Source organism: Camelus ferus, chromosome 13 (assembly GCF_009834535.1).
Source record: "Camelus ferus isolate YT-003-E chromosome 13, BCGSAC_Cfer_1.0, whole genome shotgun sequence".
Classification (NCBI taxonomy): domain Eukaryota; kingdom Metazoa; phylum Chordata; class Mammalia; order Artiodactyla; family Camelidae; genus Camelus; species Camelus ferus.
Genome location: NC_045708.1, coordinates 8035729 through 8053168, shown reverse-complemented (window position 1 = coordinate 8053168; position 17440 = coordinate 8035729). Strand labels below are relative to the sequence as shown.

The following is a 17440-nucleotide window of genomic DNA, read 5'->3' as shown; positions in this document are numbered from 1 at the left end:
GACGGTGGAGGCACGGCTTCCAACGTGACTTCTGGGCGCGGCCATGTTGGAGGCGGGGCTTCCAGGCGCCAGCGAGGGTGGTGTCCGCCCTCTGGCCCCGCCTCCCCTCAGCAACCTGACACCTGCGCCTCGCCCCCCACAGGCTCGCCCCGCCCCTCCGCAGGCGCCCCGCCCCCTCCGCTGGTGCCCCCAGAGCGGCCAAGCAGCTGCCACCTGCGCGCGCTCTGAGTCATCCGCGACCCGAAGGTGAGTGATGGCGAGGCATGGGGTCGCCGGGAAGAGAGACCGGGGAGTTGAGGACCACCCACCCGGACCTCTTGCCTGTGAGCGGGGAGCAGTGGAAGCTGGCCCAACCTCTCTGCGGGCGCGCGACCTCCGCGGGCCTATTGTAACCCCTACCCCCGCGACCCCCAACCCTGAAGCAAAGACTCGCTTTGGGCTTCCGGTCCTGGATCTCAGGGTTGAGGTGGCTCGGAGACAGGGGCGGTGACCTGGTGCCCCGGGACCGGGCCTGGGCCCTCGTTTCCGCCCCCGCCCATGACCCAGTGACCTGGTGACTTGATTTGCGGCCCACGAGCCACCTGGGCCAGAGGCGTCTCTTCGGCTCGAGCCCTTTAAACCTGCCTTCTCGCCGAGCACCTGGAGAGGAGCCTTGGGCCGCTAGCACTGCTATCCCGGCACGCACTGCATCGGGCCGCACACAGGTGCACACCCGAACCTTGCTGGGAGTGGTGGGCTCCGTATTTCCCCACTGCTCGGTGCTTGGCACTGATTAAGTGCTCAGTAAATGGCAGAGGGTTGTTTTGAGAAAGTAACAACAGTGCCTGGCCCGTTGGCCGGCAGTGAGTACTGGCTATTAGTTGCTACTGTGTGCCAGGCACTGGGGTACCATAGGCAGAATACCTGGCCCTGGTCTCAGCGAGCTGGGAAGAGGGAGGGGAGACAAATCTGTGAACCCACAGTTACAACCCAGGGTGCTATGGGAGCCCAGCTTGAAGTGAGTAAGTGGTAGCACGTGAAAAAGTTTGAAAGAAGGCCAGTGCCTGGCACATACTAGGAACGCAGTAAGTCTTTATGGAAAAAATGAAAGAGCAGATAGTTTGTAGGGGTCCAGCCTCCTCCCCACTCTCTTGGCTTTGTTCCAGCAGACAAATAATGAGGCTCTCTCTTGAATTCCGGAGAAAGGCCAGCTAGGCTGACCTTGACACTCTCCCCTTTCTCACTCCTGATGTTCATCCCCACGGAGAAACTGGAATTTGGGGTCAGAATCAAAATGAGCATCCCTAGGAGTAGAAAGCAAAGTCTGGTGTCAACTCCGTGGCTTTGGATGTACCAGTGTGTGTTATGTGCACTTGTATGTTTTAGTAAGAGAGAAGCAACAGATCTCATCAGTTTCTCGAGAGCCTAGGACCCCAAAATGGTTAAGAACACCAGCTTAGCAGTGGACATTCCCTGAAAGGCATGAACTTGGCCTGGTTGTCCCTCTAATGCTCCAAAGTCGCCAGATACCCAATTTTCACCACTGGGTGTTTGCACCTTGTTGTGCGAGAGTAGTGTTTTGTTTTAAAGCTTTTGTCTGATTTTCTCCACCAAACTGCCCAGTGGCATGGTGCCCCTGCGGGCCTGCCTGTGGTTGCCATGGCTCAGGGCCTCAGCTCTGGTAGCTGTGCAGTCACTATAATTACTTTAACCGACTTCAGTGGTGTATGTAGGAACAGCCCGGAAGGCAGGCACAGGCCGGACAGCCCTTGTTCTGAACTGGACATAAATTCACGCCCTTACTGAACCTGGGTCTGGCTACTTTTGGAACCCAGCCAATGTCAAATTCTTACCCATGATATGGTCTTTTTGGAGTAGCACAAACTCAGGAGAAATCTGGCTGCTTTGTCAAGCCCTCACCCCTTCCATCTTTCATGCATGCAAACTGTTCCTACTAATAGATGTACCAGGCAGGGCCAGGCCAAGCTGTTCCTTCTTCAGAGAGTGATCCAGTGACCCTGAACATCTGTTGGCCTCATCTCCACCCAAACCCTGCGGTGTCCAGCTCCGCGTCCCCCTCCTTCCTTCCCCCTTCTACAACTAGAGCCTCAGCCCTCCCTCTTGCCTAGAAGCCTTGCCCCCGCCCCCTTGCGCCTCCGGCCCCAGCTCCAGCTCCGGGCTCTTCCTTTGTCACAGCTCCGCCCAGTCGGACACACCCGTTTCTTCCCCAGAGGTCTGGGGTCTGAGTCTAAACTGGCAGAGATGGACCGGCCAAAACCCAGGGTCCCCGCAGTGGGACCCTGCTGCCCCTCCCGAGGAATGCGGGCCTCGGAGGCCGGCAGCGCGAGGTTCTCTGTGCCACCCTGCATCAGGTAGCAGTCACGGAGGCTCCCTGGGCTGAAGGAGCATGTTTCTGTGCTGGGTGGGGGCTGTCTATGTGGAGTCAGGCAGCGACGGAGGGCAAAGCTTGGAGCGAGGCAGCGCAGACGGCGGTAACTGTGGCGTGCAGAGCCACGGGGCGGGGGCATCGTCACCCTTACCCCCGCCGGTCTTCTTCCTGCCTGGAAATGCATCATCTCTCACTTGACCCTGCCGCGCTGGGCTCTTGGCTGCCTGCCGTCTCACGCCCCCCGCCCTCACCCCGTGCAGCAGGAACTCGGCCATGGTGAATGAACCCAGAGGGAATGGTGGCCCCAACCCCCGCTCGGAGGGCAGCAGCAGTGGCAGCGAGAGCTCCAAGGAGAGTTCGAGGTGTTCCACCCCGGGGCTGGACCCTGAGCGGCATGAGAAACTCAAGGAGAAGATGAAGCGGAGGATGGAATCTGGCGACAAGTGGTTCTCCCTGGAATTCTTCCCTCCTCGAACTGCTCAGGGCGCAGTCAATCTCATCTCAAGGTGAGCTGATATAAGATTAAGGAATAGGGCCAGACTGGGGGGTGGGGGCAGGAGGAAAAGGTGAGCTGTCAGTCCCGAGGCAGGGCTGCACTTTGACCCGGCAGAAAAAGGCAGCCACAGGGATTGGGAAAAAGCAAAGCCAGGGTAGATCCTTTGATTTGCAGCTTCTGTTGCCTGTAAAAGTCCCTTCAAACACCTGAAATTTTTAGACACGCTCTTCAAAGAGTTAAAAATGTTAATTCTCTCAGACTGCATTCTTTGGCAGAACTTGGGGCTAGATCTTGAGTAGAGTTTAAGAAGTGACAAAACAGCAGCTTGGAGAACATTTTCAGCAAGTTAGGAATTTGGATTGTGCCTCTTGAGATCTAGAAATGCCAGCTGGATTCCATTAGCATTTTATGAATCACAGTTCATTTTTTTAAAGTTGATGCTTTTTATCACTTGCACTTCTCACGTGTCGCTCCCAAGGCTGTGAAGTTTAAAGGCACAAAGATGTTCAAATGCACAGTGTTCTAGCATATAACATAGCGCATGTGCACAGGCGTGGCTCTCAATTCTAGTTCGGGAAGTGCGTCCTTGCTCCGCAGGACTCCCGGCTGCTGCATCAGGACTGGGGGGCAGCATGAAAGAAACTTGTGTCTCCTGACCCTCTGTCCCTGGAATCAGGCCCTGCTTGCCACTCTCAGGGAACTCTTCACCATCAAAATGCCTTAACTCACCCGAGATAATAAATGTGCAAGCACTTTGAAAAGTCCAAATTGCTGCTCTCCCACACAATGGTTTCCTTGTCGTTGTGGACTGTCTTCATCACAAGAGAAATCATAATAATGGCACATTGATTGCATGTTCACTGTGTACCCAGCAGTGTTCTAAGAGCCATGGAGCCACGTATCACGATACGCTCGGTGTCATTATGAAGTAGGCACTGTCCTCTGCCATAGTGTAGAAATGAGGAAACTGAGGCTCAGAGAAATTAAGTAATTCTCCCAAGATCACACAGCTAATGACTAGCAAAGCCAGGATATGACTGCAGGTCAGTCCTGATTCCAACCTGACTTGTGATGCTTCTCTGACTCCCAGACCCCATGAGAAGGTGGCAAATGGTGGTGCGCCCCCAGGAGCCCCTCTTCAGAAAGAAATTCCCTGCAGGTTTGACCGGATGGGGGCAGGTGGGCCCCTCTTCATAGATGTGACCTGGCACCCAGCAGGGGACCCTGGCTCAGACAAGGAGACCTCCTCCATGGTGATCGCCAGCACCGCTGTGAATTACTGTGGCCTGGAGACCATCCTGCACATGACCTGCTGCCATCAGAGCCGGGAGGAGATCACGGGCCATCTGCACAAGGCCAAGCAGCTGGGCCTGAAAAACATCTTGGCACTGAGGGGAGGTGTGGAGCCAGCACTCTACTCTCTGGGGTCTTGCCTTCCCAGAGACTTCTTCTGTCCCTGGAATGGTCCTTTACTTTTCTCCGGGTCCCGCACTGAGTACACTCGGCCCCACCCCTGCCAGTAGCATCAGTAGGCATCGTGGGTCGGGCGTACCAAGGGCGACACGCAGATGGAGCCACCTCTTGACTTCTTGACCTCGCAGGAGGAGTTCAGGCCTGACTACAGCTAGTGCTTGATAACCCTCTGGCCTGACTGTACCCAGCTTAATCGACCACTGGCTGCAGCCAGCTTTTGAGCCAGTCAGAGAGCTCGGTTCTGCCATGAGTCCCAGGACTGAGAATAGCAGGTTATGCCTCTGGCACCTGCTGTCATTGGGCCACACAAGTGTGGGAAGCTGGATCCTGCTGTGCGGGAACCCGTGGCTTCATGCTCCCCACAGCAGAGACCACTTCTCACTTGAGCAGAAGATTCTCCCGGGAGGCAAAGGTTCCCAGGGAGTGGGAGAGCGAGCAGTGGGTTTGGGTGAGGGGGCCTGGACACACCTAGGTTTGAGTAGGGACGGGCTCTCCAATGCTCCAGGCTGAATGGAGAGCACTGTTCCCTGTCCACCACTGCCAGCACAGTGCCCGCCGAGGTGGTACTCGGTGAGTGTTTGACGGGCTGGCTGCTGTCTTCCCTCCCACTGTTTACTGAGTGCTGTGCCAGCAGGCAGAGACACTAACTTAAATAATATGAACTGCTCTGCCTCCGAGGAGCTCATGGTCCTGGGTGTAGGGTAGGGAGAAGGAACAGAGAGGCGACCTGGAGATTGGGTGAGACCCAGCACTGTGACCTCAACCCTGCAGACCCCATAGGTGACCAGTGGGAAGAGGAGGAAGGAGGCTTCAACTATGCCGCAGACTTGGTGAAGCACATCCGAGGCGAGTTTGGTGACTACTTTGACATCTGTGTGGCAGGTGAGTGGCCGGGGCCTCCCAGTGGGTGGGGACAGAGAGCCCGCCGGTGTTCAGCTCAGGACCTGGTCACCCAGGCACCACAGGCCTGCGCCTGCGCAGGGTGGGGGCGGTGCAGAGGTGAATTAAACAGTGTCTGGCCTCTCGTTCTGCCATCCGATACCCTCCGGGGCAGGCTGTCACCCCTTAAGTTTTTGTTCCTCTGCCTTTCCTTGCTGTTAGCCTACTTCCCAGCCCTATTTTTCTTTAAACCAAAGAGGTATATTTATTAAGATTCTGGGTACGGGGAATCTCAGGACAAGTTCAGGAAGTGGCATCAGACCTCATTAAGCGCTGGAACCAGGGGGCAGTTAGATTCCAAGGCCCTTCCTCATTCTCTCTGGGGCCCCAGGGCCCCCATCTCTGCCTCCCGCTGCTCCCTGCTTCATCCAGTAGACCTGATATGTACGCTTCTCCTGTCCCTGATGTGTACACACAGTGACCCACCGCCTGCTCTGAACTGTCATCCCAGACTGATCGACAGGTCTCAGTGGCAATTCCAAATTCTCAGCTCAACTCTGGTTCCTTCAGCTATAGCCAAGGGGCAAGGCTCACTGGCTAGAAGCAGATGGGGTGGCCTTTCCTCTTGCCCCACTCATAGGAGCTGGGCCTTCAGCTTCTCAGATGGGGGCTTGAGTGTCATCGGTGAGATCGCATGTGCCAGGGACACAGGAAATCTGGGGATTAATTTGACACATCATCTTGGCATGACAGTTTTTCTCAGATATTTTGGGGAAAATCATATTTTTTAATTAAAATAAACATGGTTACATTATAGAGTAGCAAATCAAAGTGATCTGAATTTTTGAAAAATAAGTCCATGTGGCTTTAAGGAAATTACTTGCTTTGGGGACTTTGGGCTGAGTCCACTCTTCTCAGTGTTGAGAAGGGGGTGTTGAGGTGATGAGTCTGGGAGGCCCAGAGGAGGAGTTAGGAACTCAAGTGTCGTTGCTCGCACGGCCGCAAGACAGTTAGTTGACTGGGGAGTGTGCCCGTGTGCAGTGGGCATTGGATCGGTGACGAGGGAAAACCAGCAGAGCTGGGAGCTACAGTTGCCGGGAGGTTTGGCGCTTTGCTTCTGGTAAAGTGGGTGAGAAAGAGGACCAGTGGATTAGATAGCACCACGCTGGCCGTGATGATACAAGAATATAGTAAAACTGAGCAAAATCTAAATGAAAGCAATTACTGGGTTTGTTGGGTACTGCTGAGGTTTGAGAGAGTTTCAGCCATTAAAACCTCTGTTTCTGAAGTTCTTGCTGGAAAAATAGCCTTGTTACTGAAAGTGGGAAATTGTGGTGTTTAATTCCACCCCCTTAAACCTGAAACAATAGTTTTCATATCCATTTTTGATGACTCGAGATTTCTTAAGGATGAAACTGCCTTATCACAACAACAAAGCAGCTTGGCTTCCTAACAGCGTGGGTTTAGATCTGCCGCCTTCCTGGCTTGGGGGTCCTTGCCCTGGACTCAGGCTGGGGAAGCCAGCTCTTGGCCTGGAGTTTCATTAAGGCCTCTGGTCTCCTGTGCAAGTAGGACCCCTAGTGAGTTCAGTCATTTAGGGAAGTGGTCATCCAGTTCCTGGAGCTAGTGAGGAACCTAAGGGACGTCTGGTCCCGCCTCCCAGGCATTCTGGAATTCCATCTTCAGCACCCCTGGCATCCTGGCATCCCGGCACTGGGTGGGTCCCCAGCCTCAGGTTTTCACAGTCCAGGAGTTAGTTACTTTGTGGGGCTGGTGGTTCCATTGTCAGGCAGCTCTCTGAAACTGATCCTAGTTCTGCCATCAGAGCAACACGGAATCTGACTTATAAGGAACTTGACAAAGGTGAATCCTTTGTCCCGGCGGCAGACCTTTGGGCATTTAGGAATAGCTACCACGTTCTGCCTGTCCTTTTCTTCAAGCAGAACACCTCCACTCTCTTCACTTCTTCCTGTGTGACATGATTTGTGACTTTGTGCTGTCTTAGACCCCTGCGTAATTTTAATGTTAAATTAAAAGCACTGTTTTAACCCAGTGCCTAGAGTCAAGCCCATTACCCCACGGCTGCCTAGCCAGTGTGAAGGTAGTGTTTTCTGTTTTCCACACAGAGTGAAGGCCTGCTTGGCCTGGCTGGTTGCGAGGGGCATGAGGCAGGACAGTGTGGGGATTTGGGGGCAGTCTCCCCGCCACTCTTGGGAGGGTGGCTCTAAGCCAGCTCTCCCCAGGAGTCAGCTGCAGGGCGAGAGGGCCCATCAGATGAGCCCAGCCATCACCGCTTCAGCCTGCCCATGCCGAGGGGTTGGAAGGGACACGTCCGGGGCTCTCTGTTCCCAGCTCTCTGGTTCCTTCATCATTCACCTTGAGCAGGTGGAGCCCCCCTCTCTCTACTGCCATCCCTATCGGCAGGTTATCCCAAAGGCCACCCCGATGCAGAGAGCTTTGAAGCAGACCTGATGCACCTGAAGGAGAAGGTGGCTGCAGGGGCCGACTTCATCATCACCCAGCTGTTCTTTGAGGCTGACACATTCTTCCGCTTCTTTAAAGCTTGCTCTGAGATGGGCATCACCTGCCCCATCCTCCCTGGAATCTTCCCCATTCAGGTGAGGGTCCCTGGTGGACTAACAGACTCCCTCCTCCTCCAGCCCCCCACCCCCACCCCGTCCTAGCACAGGCCAGGGCCCTGGGGTGACGTGCCGAGTCCAGGCCAAAGTCCTTCTTTAATACTCATTAGATGGTCGTCAGGCAGATGCTTAGTCCTTGCAAAATGTTGTCTTACAGCCCCATGTTGATGACCTCTGATGTCCCCACCAAAATAGCAACAGTACCTGATGGAGGGGCTTACTGATAAGTGACACTAAAAGGGATTGTTACTCTTGTAAATTTTGGTTAAATCAATGTTTCCCAAACTTGGCTGTCACCAGAATCATTTAATAAGCTTTTTCAAAAGATGGATTTCCAGATTCCATGCCTAGAAGTTCTGATTTAGTAGATCTGAGGTGGGGCGTGGGATTTTGTACATTACTTCTTAAGTTTTGCAGGTGATTCTGGTGATCGCTGAGGCTTGGGAACCACTGGCTTAGATGGCCACTATGTTATTAATAAATATTCTAGGGGCTAAAGGGCTGGCTCTGACCAGAGACAGGAATGCTGTTCTCTGCAGAGCAGGAAAAGCTGGCCTAGAGAAGGGTATCCGTACAGGGTGGTCTGACTTTCCTGGGTCTCTCTGTGTCATGTGACAGAGGCCAGGCGACCTGGTGGGGGATAGGTATTTGGGGTGAGAGACAGGCTGGGAGATGGCACCCACAGCCCCCTCGTGTCTCGCGCAGGGCTACCACTCCCTCCGGCAGCTTGTGAAGCTGTCCAAGCTGGAGGTGCCGCAGCAGATCAAGGACGTGATTGAGCCAATCAAGGACAATGACGCCGCCATCCGCAACTATGGCATTGAGCAGGCCGTGAGCCTGTGCCGGGAGCTTCTGGAAAGTGGCCTGGTGCCAGGCCTGCACTTCTACACCCTCAACCGTGAGGTGGCCACCATGGAGGTTCTGAAGCGTCTGGGCATGTGGATCGAGGATCCCAGGTGAGGCCAGTGGCCCCAAATTCAGACCTGGGAGCCACAGAGGAGAGTCAGGAGGACAGGGATGTCAGAGAGAAGTCACAGAAAGAGTTCGCTGAGCAGTGCTGGCCGCCGCAGGGGGCACAGAGGGATGTCTGTGCCAGGGCTAGCGGCACCCTTAGGGCTCCAGTCTCAGTGGGAACTCCATGCCCGGCTTGGCATTTCTGAGTCAGATGGAAGAACCCAGGCTCAGCAGTGCTCCCTCTGCCCTGCTCCCGCTGGCCAGTCCCTGACCCTTTCTGTCTCCATTCTCACCCAGACGTCCCCTGCCCTGGGCCATCAGTGCCCACCCCAAGCGCCGGGAGGAAGACGTCCGTCCCATCTTCTGGGCCTCCAGACCAAAGAGTTACATTTACCGCACCCAGGAGTGGGATGAATTCCCCAACGGTCGCTGGTGAGCACCTACGGACAATCATGGACAATCCATCGCAAAAGAACTATTTCTTGGGAGGAGGGAAGCAGATCCTGGTTGAGTCCATGGAGTCCTGGTTGAGGAATGGTCCCCGGGGCAGGTAGAGGCTACTGTCTGTCAGGAGCCCAAGGTCAGGAGTGCGCCTTGACCCCCGGGCACCTCCTCTGCCAGGGGCAATTCCTCCTCTCCAGCCTTTGGGGAGCTGAAGGACTACTACCTCTTCTACCTGAAGAGCAAGTCCCCGAAGGAAGAGCTGCTGAAGATGTGGGGGAAGGAGCTGACCAGTGAAGAAAGCGTCTTCGAAGTCTTTGTGCGCTACCTCTCAGGGGAGCCCAACCAGGACGGCTATAAAGTGAGTGCTGCTGGGGTGGGAGTCCTGCCTGCGTCCCCTCGCCCTGTGGGCCAGACCGTGGGGCCATGACCACCTACCCGGGGCCTTGTCTCTGTCTCTGGACGTGGCGCCTCAGCAGAGGGAGAAGGGTGAGTTGGGGAGTCCTGGCCTGGGGTGCCCGGAAGGGGCTGCTGGAGGCAGAGACAGGCTGGCTCTCTGACAGGGAGGGACCCAGGGTGCCAGATTGGATCATTGCCCAGCGCCGCTCACCCTCCTTAGGTGACTTGCCTGCCCTGGAATGACGAGCCCCTGGCGGCTGAGACCAGCCTGATGAAGGAGGAGCTGCTGCGAGTGAACCGGCGGGGCATCCTCACCATCAACTCCCAGCCCAACATCAACGGGAAGCCGTCCTCCGACCCCATCGTGGGCTGGGGCCCCAGTGGGGGCTATGTCTTCCAGAAGGTCTGGCATGGGTGCACAGGGCTACCCCTCCTCGACTGACACCCGGGGTTCCCCAGGGAAGGGGACAGAGCAGCCTTCCTCTCTGGGGGCTCTTTATTCTGAGCAGCAGTGGATCAGAGCAGACAGGAGCTCAGGCTCTGAGTCAGACAGACCTGGGCAGGCTGGTCACTTGACCGCACTGAGCCTTGGCTTTCTCTTCTGTAAAATGGGTATATGTCACATGATGTTCTGGGGATGAAACAGTGACAAAGCACGTAAAGTGCTTAGGACATGGGAAGCATTCATTGGCTGGGAGCGATTAATACTGTTCCTTGTGGGTCTCTTGCTCCTAGGGCTGCTGGAGTGAAAATTACATTCTGAACTAAAGCCCGAGGGCTGTGGAGTTAGAAAGACGTGGGTTTGAGCACCGGCTCTGCTGTTTACCGTCAGTGCAGACAAGTTGCTCAACTTCCCTGAACTTAGTTTCCTCGTCTGTAAAATGGGGCTAACAGTGCCCACCATGTAGTTTTATGAGTGTTATATCAAATGAATTTAAATAAATCCAGCTTAATCCCTGACAGACAGGTGGTACTGGGGAAGCCCTCCTCATCAATGTCACCACCTGGTGGGTGGGGGGTGTCGGGTGTCAGGCCTCTCTTGCTTTACTTGCCAAACGGCCCCTGTACAGCTTCTGAAATGACTTCTCCATGGAAACTTCCCCAGTTGGACGAAGGGTGGCAGATGTCCCTTAGACCTGTCCAGATCGAGGAATCACATACCTGCTCCCCTGGCTTTGCTTATGTATTTGCTGACTCCACCACCAGCTAGTGGCCACGGGCTAGTCCCAATGCCTTAAGTGTTCTGCCACGCAGGTCCATGTCAGTGCCTCCCTGGGACGGTCAGGAGGGCTGGCGTCCAGTGTTTCTGAGCACATGGCATACCCTGAAGCACCCAGAGAAGGCGCCCAGTGGGGACTGGGGGGTCCTTTGATAGCACCTGGCTCTCTCCCGCAGGCCTACTTAGAGTTCTTCACTTCCCGAGAGACGACGGAAGCACTTTTACAGGTGCTGAAAAAGTACGAGCTGCGGGTTAATTACCACATTGTGGACGTGAAGGTAAGCAAGCTCCGGGTCCAGCTGTGCCCAGCAGGGCCAGGGCACCAGGGTTTACTCCTCCGCTCAGCAGTCACAGAGCGCCCAGCCGGCCAGGCATTGTGCCAGACAGAGCCGGGCCCCTGCCCACCGGAGCCCCCAGCCTAGAGACGGAGGCCATCCGTGGATAATGACAGATGGGTGTGAGCAGTTGTCCTTCATAATGATCAAGTTCACCATGGGGAGCCAGGGGAGGGACGTCTAACTTGGGAGGTCAGAGGAGGTGTTCAGAGGGGTCCTGTGTGGCCTGAATCTTTAAGGACAAGGAGGAGAAGGGCGTTCCAGGAAAAGGGCAAAGGGTGGGCAAAGGCATCGCTGCTGAGTGGGGTCAGAGTGCTCAGCCGGGGCCAGGTCCTCAGGGGTCTCAACTGTCCTGCTTGGAATTGGGGTTTTCCCCTGAAGGCAAGTGGGAGCCTTTCCCAGCAGTGGAGTGACTTTCATGTTTGATTTTAGGCAGGTTCCAGGGGACAGCGTGTGGGTAACAGGGCCAGGGGAGGTTAGAGTCAGCAGTCCCTGTGGAAGGTTGAATAGCAGAGAGAGGCCCGGCTGGGCAGGACACGAGGGGAGAGGCTGGAGCGGAGTGAGCGGAGCCACTGGCCGCAGAGCTGGTTGGAGCGTAGGAAGAGAAGGGAAAGCCCAGGAAGGCCTCTGGGTTTCTGGCCGGCGGGGCGAGCAGCGCTGCTCACAGGGCCACCGAGCCAGAGGGCACGGGGCGGAGCGCGCTCCCGGCAGGTCCGCAGGGGACCGCAGCTGTCTGTGCCCCGGGTCTGCTCTCACCCCCGCCCCAGGGCGAAAACATCACCAACGCCCCTGAGCTGCAGCCCAACGCCGTCACTTGGGGCATCTTCCCTGGGCGAGAGATCATCCAGCCCACGGTGGTGGATCCAGTCAGCTTCATGTTCTGGAAGGTAAGGGTTTGGGGAGCAGGCCTGCCCCGCCCACCTCCAGAGCCTTGGGCAGGCAGTGTCGCTGGGTATCACTGAGGGTGTGGCCAAAGGCCGCACTCCCCAGGGCTGTCAGTGCCCTGACTCTGACCGATGGAGTTTACTTCTGGACTAGGGGGTGGGAGGTGGCACTGGCGGCGGGCCAGGTTCTGTTTTTGGAAACGTCCTGTTGGGCGGCAGCAGGGACCCTTGGGGTGCTGAGCGTGGAGCCCTGACCCAGGGTCAGCCTGTTAACCTTGCCTGTGTGGGACTGTGTGTGTACTTGTGCCCTGCTGCCTTTCTCTGTGCGCGTGCAGGACGAGGCCTTCGCGCTGTGGACCGAGCAGTGGGGCAAGCTGTATGAGGAGGAGTCCCCATCCCGCATGATCATCCAGCACATCCACGACAACTACTTCCTGGTCAACCTGGTGGACAATGAGTTTCCGCTGGACAACTGCCTGTGGCAGGTGGTAGAAGACACATTTGAGCTTCTCAACCGGGCCCCCCAGAATGAGAGGGAGATGGAGGCTCCATGACCCTGCACCCCAGCACCCTTAGCTTGAGGCCACCGTGTCCCACCTTCCTTCTCCCCAGTCCCGGTTCTCCTGGGGACCCCTGTTCTCCTTCATTTCTCCCCAGCCCTGGCCTCCACTCCCCAACACGATGGTGGCAGCTAGACTAGTGTGAGGCTTGTGGGCTCTGGCTGGACCTGAGTCAGCCCCACACGGGAGCCTGGGTTCCCTGCTCACTGACAGTCTGTGCTCCTGTGGGGAGCAGCCCCGTCCTGGAGGGGCACCATGGTGGGCGGGACACCATCGTCCCCAAGAGGGGTTGCTGCCAATGGAGCCCCTGGAGCCAACCTGGGACTGCCAGTGACCTTGCTCTTGGGCGTGTGGAGGACGAGCGAAGCAAACATGGTAGCAGGCACTGTGGGACCGTGGAGGAGACGTGGCAAGGTCAGGGTGCAGCACCCTTCCACCTCCAAGGGCTGGCAGCCGGGATCTACCTGCTCGGGGGCGAAGTGGGGGACCACTGCCCTGCCTACTGACTACCCTGCCACGGCACTGGCCCCAGGATGGACCTTAGACTGAAACCTAGTAATAGTTCTTGCCTCCTTCTACCTGAGAGTTCAGCTAGGTTTCCCCTCTTTCTCCAGCGCTGTTTGAGACAGTTATCTCTGTTCCCGTGGCTCAAGTGAGAAAGTGCCTTTTAAGGGTTAAAGGTGTCTGAACCCTTGTGCGTGGTGGAGCCTGTGGCCTTCCCCTTTCTCCCCTGGCCGTGGAGGGTGCGGGGGTGCCCTGCCTGTTATCATCGAGGGCAAAGTTACGGTTTGGTGAGCAGGGCTCATTTCTTCCTGGCTTATTTTTCAGGCAGGCCCTCCTCCTGCCAGCTGCTGTCCCCTCTGTGTGTCCTGCTCCCCAGGAATCGGCCCTCAGTCAGTCTGCTGTGGCAGATGCACACAGGCTGGTCCCTGTCCCAGCCCCTGCCTGGGGGTCTTTACTGACAAGTGGGGGGTGGGAACAGGGAGGCGGGCTGGGGGGCCACAGAGCAGCCTGATGACAGAGGAAGCCGGTCGAAGGCGCGTCCTCCTCACTTTAGCGGCTGGCTGAAGTGAGGGGCAGCCTTTAGGAAAGACTGAGAGGCAGCTGGGACTAAGGAGATTGTTTTATTGTCCTTCAGAGCGCAAGGACTGAGCGCCCTGTGGCCTGCGCCTGCGCTCTCCGAACTGGCGGGGCTCGGCTCCCTCCCCGGGAGGCGGGGCTCAGTTGCTTTTCTGGCCATGGGAACAGTCACAACTGCAGCTGGGCCCCCTGCTCCGCCCCAAGTCCACCCCGTGCAGGGGCTCTGGCCGCTCCCTGCCTGCTCCCTGGCCTCCTGATATGCCCGCTTTGTTCAGGAGCCTCGGGCTGCTGGTGGCACCTCTCCACTGGCCCCTGGCTGCCAGACGCTGGTGCCACTTCTCAAAGGCCTGGAGTCAGGGAGGGGGAAGGAAAGGCTGTTTGGATCCCTCCTGGGTCTGTGCTGTCAGTGCTGGGCTGACACCCTGGCCCAGCTCCTTTTATCCCTGAGGGAAGAGGAGGCCCTTCCCTCTGCCCCAGGCCAAATGCACGGGCTCAGAATAGATCTGACTTGTGGTCAGGGAAGGACGCTCTTTAAGGAGGGGAGCTCAGCGACCCACGTGGGACAGCAGCCCTGCCACCAGCCAAGCCTTGTTCCCAAACCAGTCACAGGGTAGGACTGGGCTGAGCACATGGTCAACAGCTGAATCAAGGGCTCCCGAAGCCAGGCTGTGTTTTCTCTAACTGAACTGACCCCTCCCTGAAAATGAAGGGCTTCTGGGGCGGCAAGCAGGCAGGGCCTGCAGCTCAAACCACCCAGGCGAGTGGTAGGGCCGCCCCACCAGTACCTGGGAGAGGACCCAGCCGGCTTCCCGCTGCCATAATCGCCGAGCCACCTGCAGCCGCAGGACACGCCGCCGCCACATTCTCCACGCCCATCTCAGGTGCCACTGCCTGAGCTACGGGGAAAGTGGCGAGAAAGCCCCTCGCTGGGCCCACTGATACCCTCACAGCCCCCAGCCCCTCTGCAGCCTCCCCACCCGCAACCCTGTAGCACCAGCAGGCAGGGGATGTGACAAGGGGGGTTTCATCTGAGGTGTGTTAACAATGCAGATTCCTGGGCCTGTTGCCCAGGTTTCAGCCTTTGTCCGTCCAAAGAGCACACTGAGAGGCAGCATTTCTAGGGGTCCGGGTTGGGAATGGGATGAGATGGGCGGTCAGCCTGAGGCGGGAGGGGCGCCCGCTCACCAGTGTCCGCGCCAGCTGCTCTGCCCCCTGAGCATCTACCCAGCGCTGCCACGTCACTGCCAGGCGCTGGGCCTGCTGGGAGCCCTGGAGCCGGCGGAGTAGTGCCTCCAGGTGCCAGCGTTGCAGGCATTTTCTCCTGCAGGGAGAGGCCCTGGTGTGCATCCTGACGGCCGAGGGTGTCATGACACCCCCATGGCCAGGAAGAAGGGCAGAGCCACTGGCCTGGGCCTGCTCCCCCGGGATCCTGCGGACGAGCACTGGCCAGAGAGAGCCCAGGTCTGGCCTTGGGTCAGGCAAAGCCCCTTCGCCTGGCCCCCACCACCACCTCCACCCCTCCTCTTCCGCACATAGGTGCACACTCTGCTTCTACCCCAGCTGCCTTTGCTCGGCCTCTCCTTCGCCCTTGAGGTCTCTGGTCTCAGAGCTGCAGTCCCCTCCTGGCCCTTCAGGGCGCCCGCCCTGGACCCCGTGGGTGCATCTGGGCCACTGCAGCTGGAGCTGGGAGTCTGGGCAGAATGGGGGCTCTCTGTTTCCTGGGAAGAGGAGTTGAGTCAGAAGAAGTTAACACATCACTCGGGGAAGCAAACCCGTGGTGCTCCTGGAGGTTGAGCACTAGGAAGAGGGTGAGCAAGAAAAGGTGTCAAGTGAGTTAAGTCTGTGTCCTCTTTTCCCCCACATCTGCCCAAGCCTCCTGCGGGCCAGAGAGAGTAGGTGGGGCAGGAGAACTCCTCATTGTTTTCTCAAAATAGTGAAACATCCCAGAAGAGAAGATGGTGGGGAAAATACAGAGTAAATACATAAGACAGGTATGCCAAGAGCTTGAAGCTGATTGCCAGGCCCTTGAGGGCTGGTGACTCCCTCATCCCCGCACTTCAGAGTGTGTATCCCCAGAGGGAGCATCTCCTTACCCTGAGCCCAGGATGTTTCTCTCCGCTTCCTCTGTCCACTGGGGCTCTGGTGATGGGTTGGGCCAGGCAGCCTGGGCTTTGTGGCTAGTGGCCTGCAGCTGCAGGTCTGAGAGAACAGCCAGAGACGAGAAGTTGACCCCAATGGGCTTGGACCTCCAGAGTCCCAAGTGACCTGGCGGGATTCCTTTCCTGCCCTGCCCCAACCAGTAACGGAGCCTCTATTTGTGTGTGCACAAGTGGGACAGTTTGAATTGCCGCACGTTCTCCCGTGAGCCCTGAGGCTCCCAGAGGAGACAGAGAGGGTGCCCAAGGGTAATGTGGCCATCAGCACGTGTCACTGCCTCATCCCCATCCTCTCACGTGGCTGGAGACTCGGAGATGAATGGACCAATGATGGCTACTGCTCAGTGAGGCCTACCTGTGCCAGGTACAGCCTGTGATGCGGGCATCACTCTCCCCACTCAAGCTTTACAAAGTTAAGTCACCTGTCTGAGGCCCCACCCCTCCTGAGTGGTCTGACACCAGAGCCCAAGCCCCCGGTGACTACTCTGGGCAGACCAGGGACTCTCTAAGGGAGTCTGTGCCAGCATGAGATGTAAAACCTGCTCCCATTGTTAGCTGAGGGCTGCCCCGCTGCGTGTGTTCGCGTGGCAGAAAGAGGAGGGCTGGGATTCAGCCCCCGAGCTCCCATTTCTGGCATCTACTTTCAGTTTGTACAAGCCTCTGTTTCTCCATCAGTATTGGGGTCCCTGCCTGCCTTTGCTGACTGACGTGGAGTGAAAGTGTTTATAAACATACTCTGAGGGAAAAAAATTGTCTTGAAACACAGATCTAGAAATAAAATGCCCTGAGACCCCTGAGTCTGCTGTGGCCAAATTCCTGCATATGTGAATATGTGAATTCTGCAAATAACCAAAGCTAGTTCCTTTCAATTCAATTTGAAACAAAGCACTTTAATCTTTTTCTAGAGTCTATCACATACTTCTTGGTGCCCTGAAACAGGATTCTTGATGATGCCACCTCATCTTGAGGAACACCGTGTGGCCTGCCAGCAGCCCTGTGGCTGTGTCCCGAGATGACGTGTCCCTAGACTGTCACGCAGTGCCTGGATCTCACTGTGCCCTCCTCCCTCCTGCTAGGCCAAGAAGCTCTTGTCACCATTTGCTGGTATTAGAACTAATGCTTCTGGCCTGGAGACAGACTGGCAGTTATCTTTGGGTGGAGAGAGAGATGAAAGAAATTTTTCACTTATATTTTCTGATTTGTTTTGTGAAGAGCATGTTTCATTTTCTAATGAGAAAAAAAAAAACTTGACAAAAAATTGCTACTGACCCCCTGTACCTATCACGATGCTAGACTGCACCAATGATTTACAATGAATGTAGATGTCTGTCTCCCTAATAGATGTGACCCAGGGCATGTCCTTGCAGTGGACCAGCACTGGGCTGGCACTCTGTCGGTGCTCAGTGAATGTGCGCTGATGGGCTGCTAGTTGGCTGCCAGAACAGGAGGCTCTGAGAACCCTAGGGGTGCTGTCCACAAGGCCACTGGGCACCTGGATAAGCATCCAGCCACCCTTGCCCCCTGGGTTGAATGAAGCTGATTCTGAGGCCACTGATT

The 17440-nt window shown here is 56.7% G+C and overlaps 2 protein-coding genes across 5 annotated transcripts in view; one reads left to right on the top strand and one right to left on the bottom strand.

Annotated features, from left to right (window-relative positions):
* Positions 1–86: 86 nt before the first annotated feature.
* On the top strand, positions 87–16680 carry MTHFR (methylenetetrahydrofolate reductase). Of its 4 annotated transcripts, none has more exons than XM_032495203.1 (12): positions 87–246; positions 2629–2874; positions 4024–4262; positions 5109–5219; positions 7641–7834; positions 8561–8811; positions 9107–9241; positions 9431–9611; positions 9870–10052; positions 11045–11146; positions 11971–12090; positions 12423–16680. In XM_032495203.1, exons 2-12 carry the CDS (start codon positions 2642–2644, stop codon positions 12639–12641), a joined length of 1968 nt encoding a protein of 655 aa, XP_032351094.1. In that variant the 5' UTR covers positions 87–246; positions 2629–2641; the 3' UTR covers positions 12642–16680. The 4 variants fall into 4 exon arrangements, with proteins under 4 accessions (XP_032351094.1, XP_032351095.1, XP_032351097.1 ...); XM_032495204.1 differs by having other exon boundaries at positions 163–246; positions 2632–2874; XM_032495206.1 differs by lacking the exon at positions 87–246 and adding an exon at positions 2178–2351 and having other exon boundaries at positions 2632–2874.
* C13H1orf167 (chromosome 13 C1orf167 homolog) overlaps positions 13868–17440 on the bottom strand; it is a gene marked incomplete at its 5' end in the record, with an annotated part of 17274 nt that continues 13701 nt past the window's right edge. Inside the window, 5 exons of the mRNA XM_032494795.1 lie at positions 13868–14074; positions 14513–14623; positions 14913–15048; positions 15283–15445; positions 15821–15926. Coding sequence (XP_032350686.1) covers positions 13868–14074; positions 14513–14623; positions 14913–15048; positions 15283–15445; positions 15821–15926 — 723 coding nt within the window. The remainder of the gene's footprint in view (positions 14075–14512; positions 14624–14912; positions 15049–15282; positions 15446–15820; positions 15927–17440) is intronic.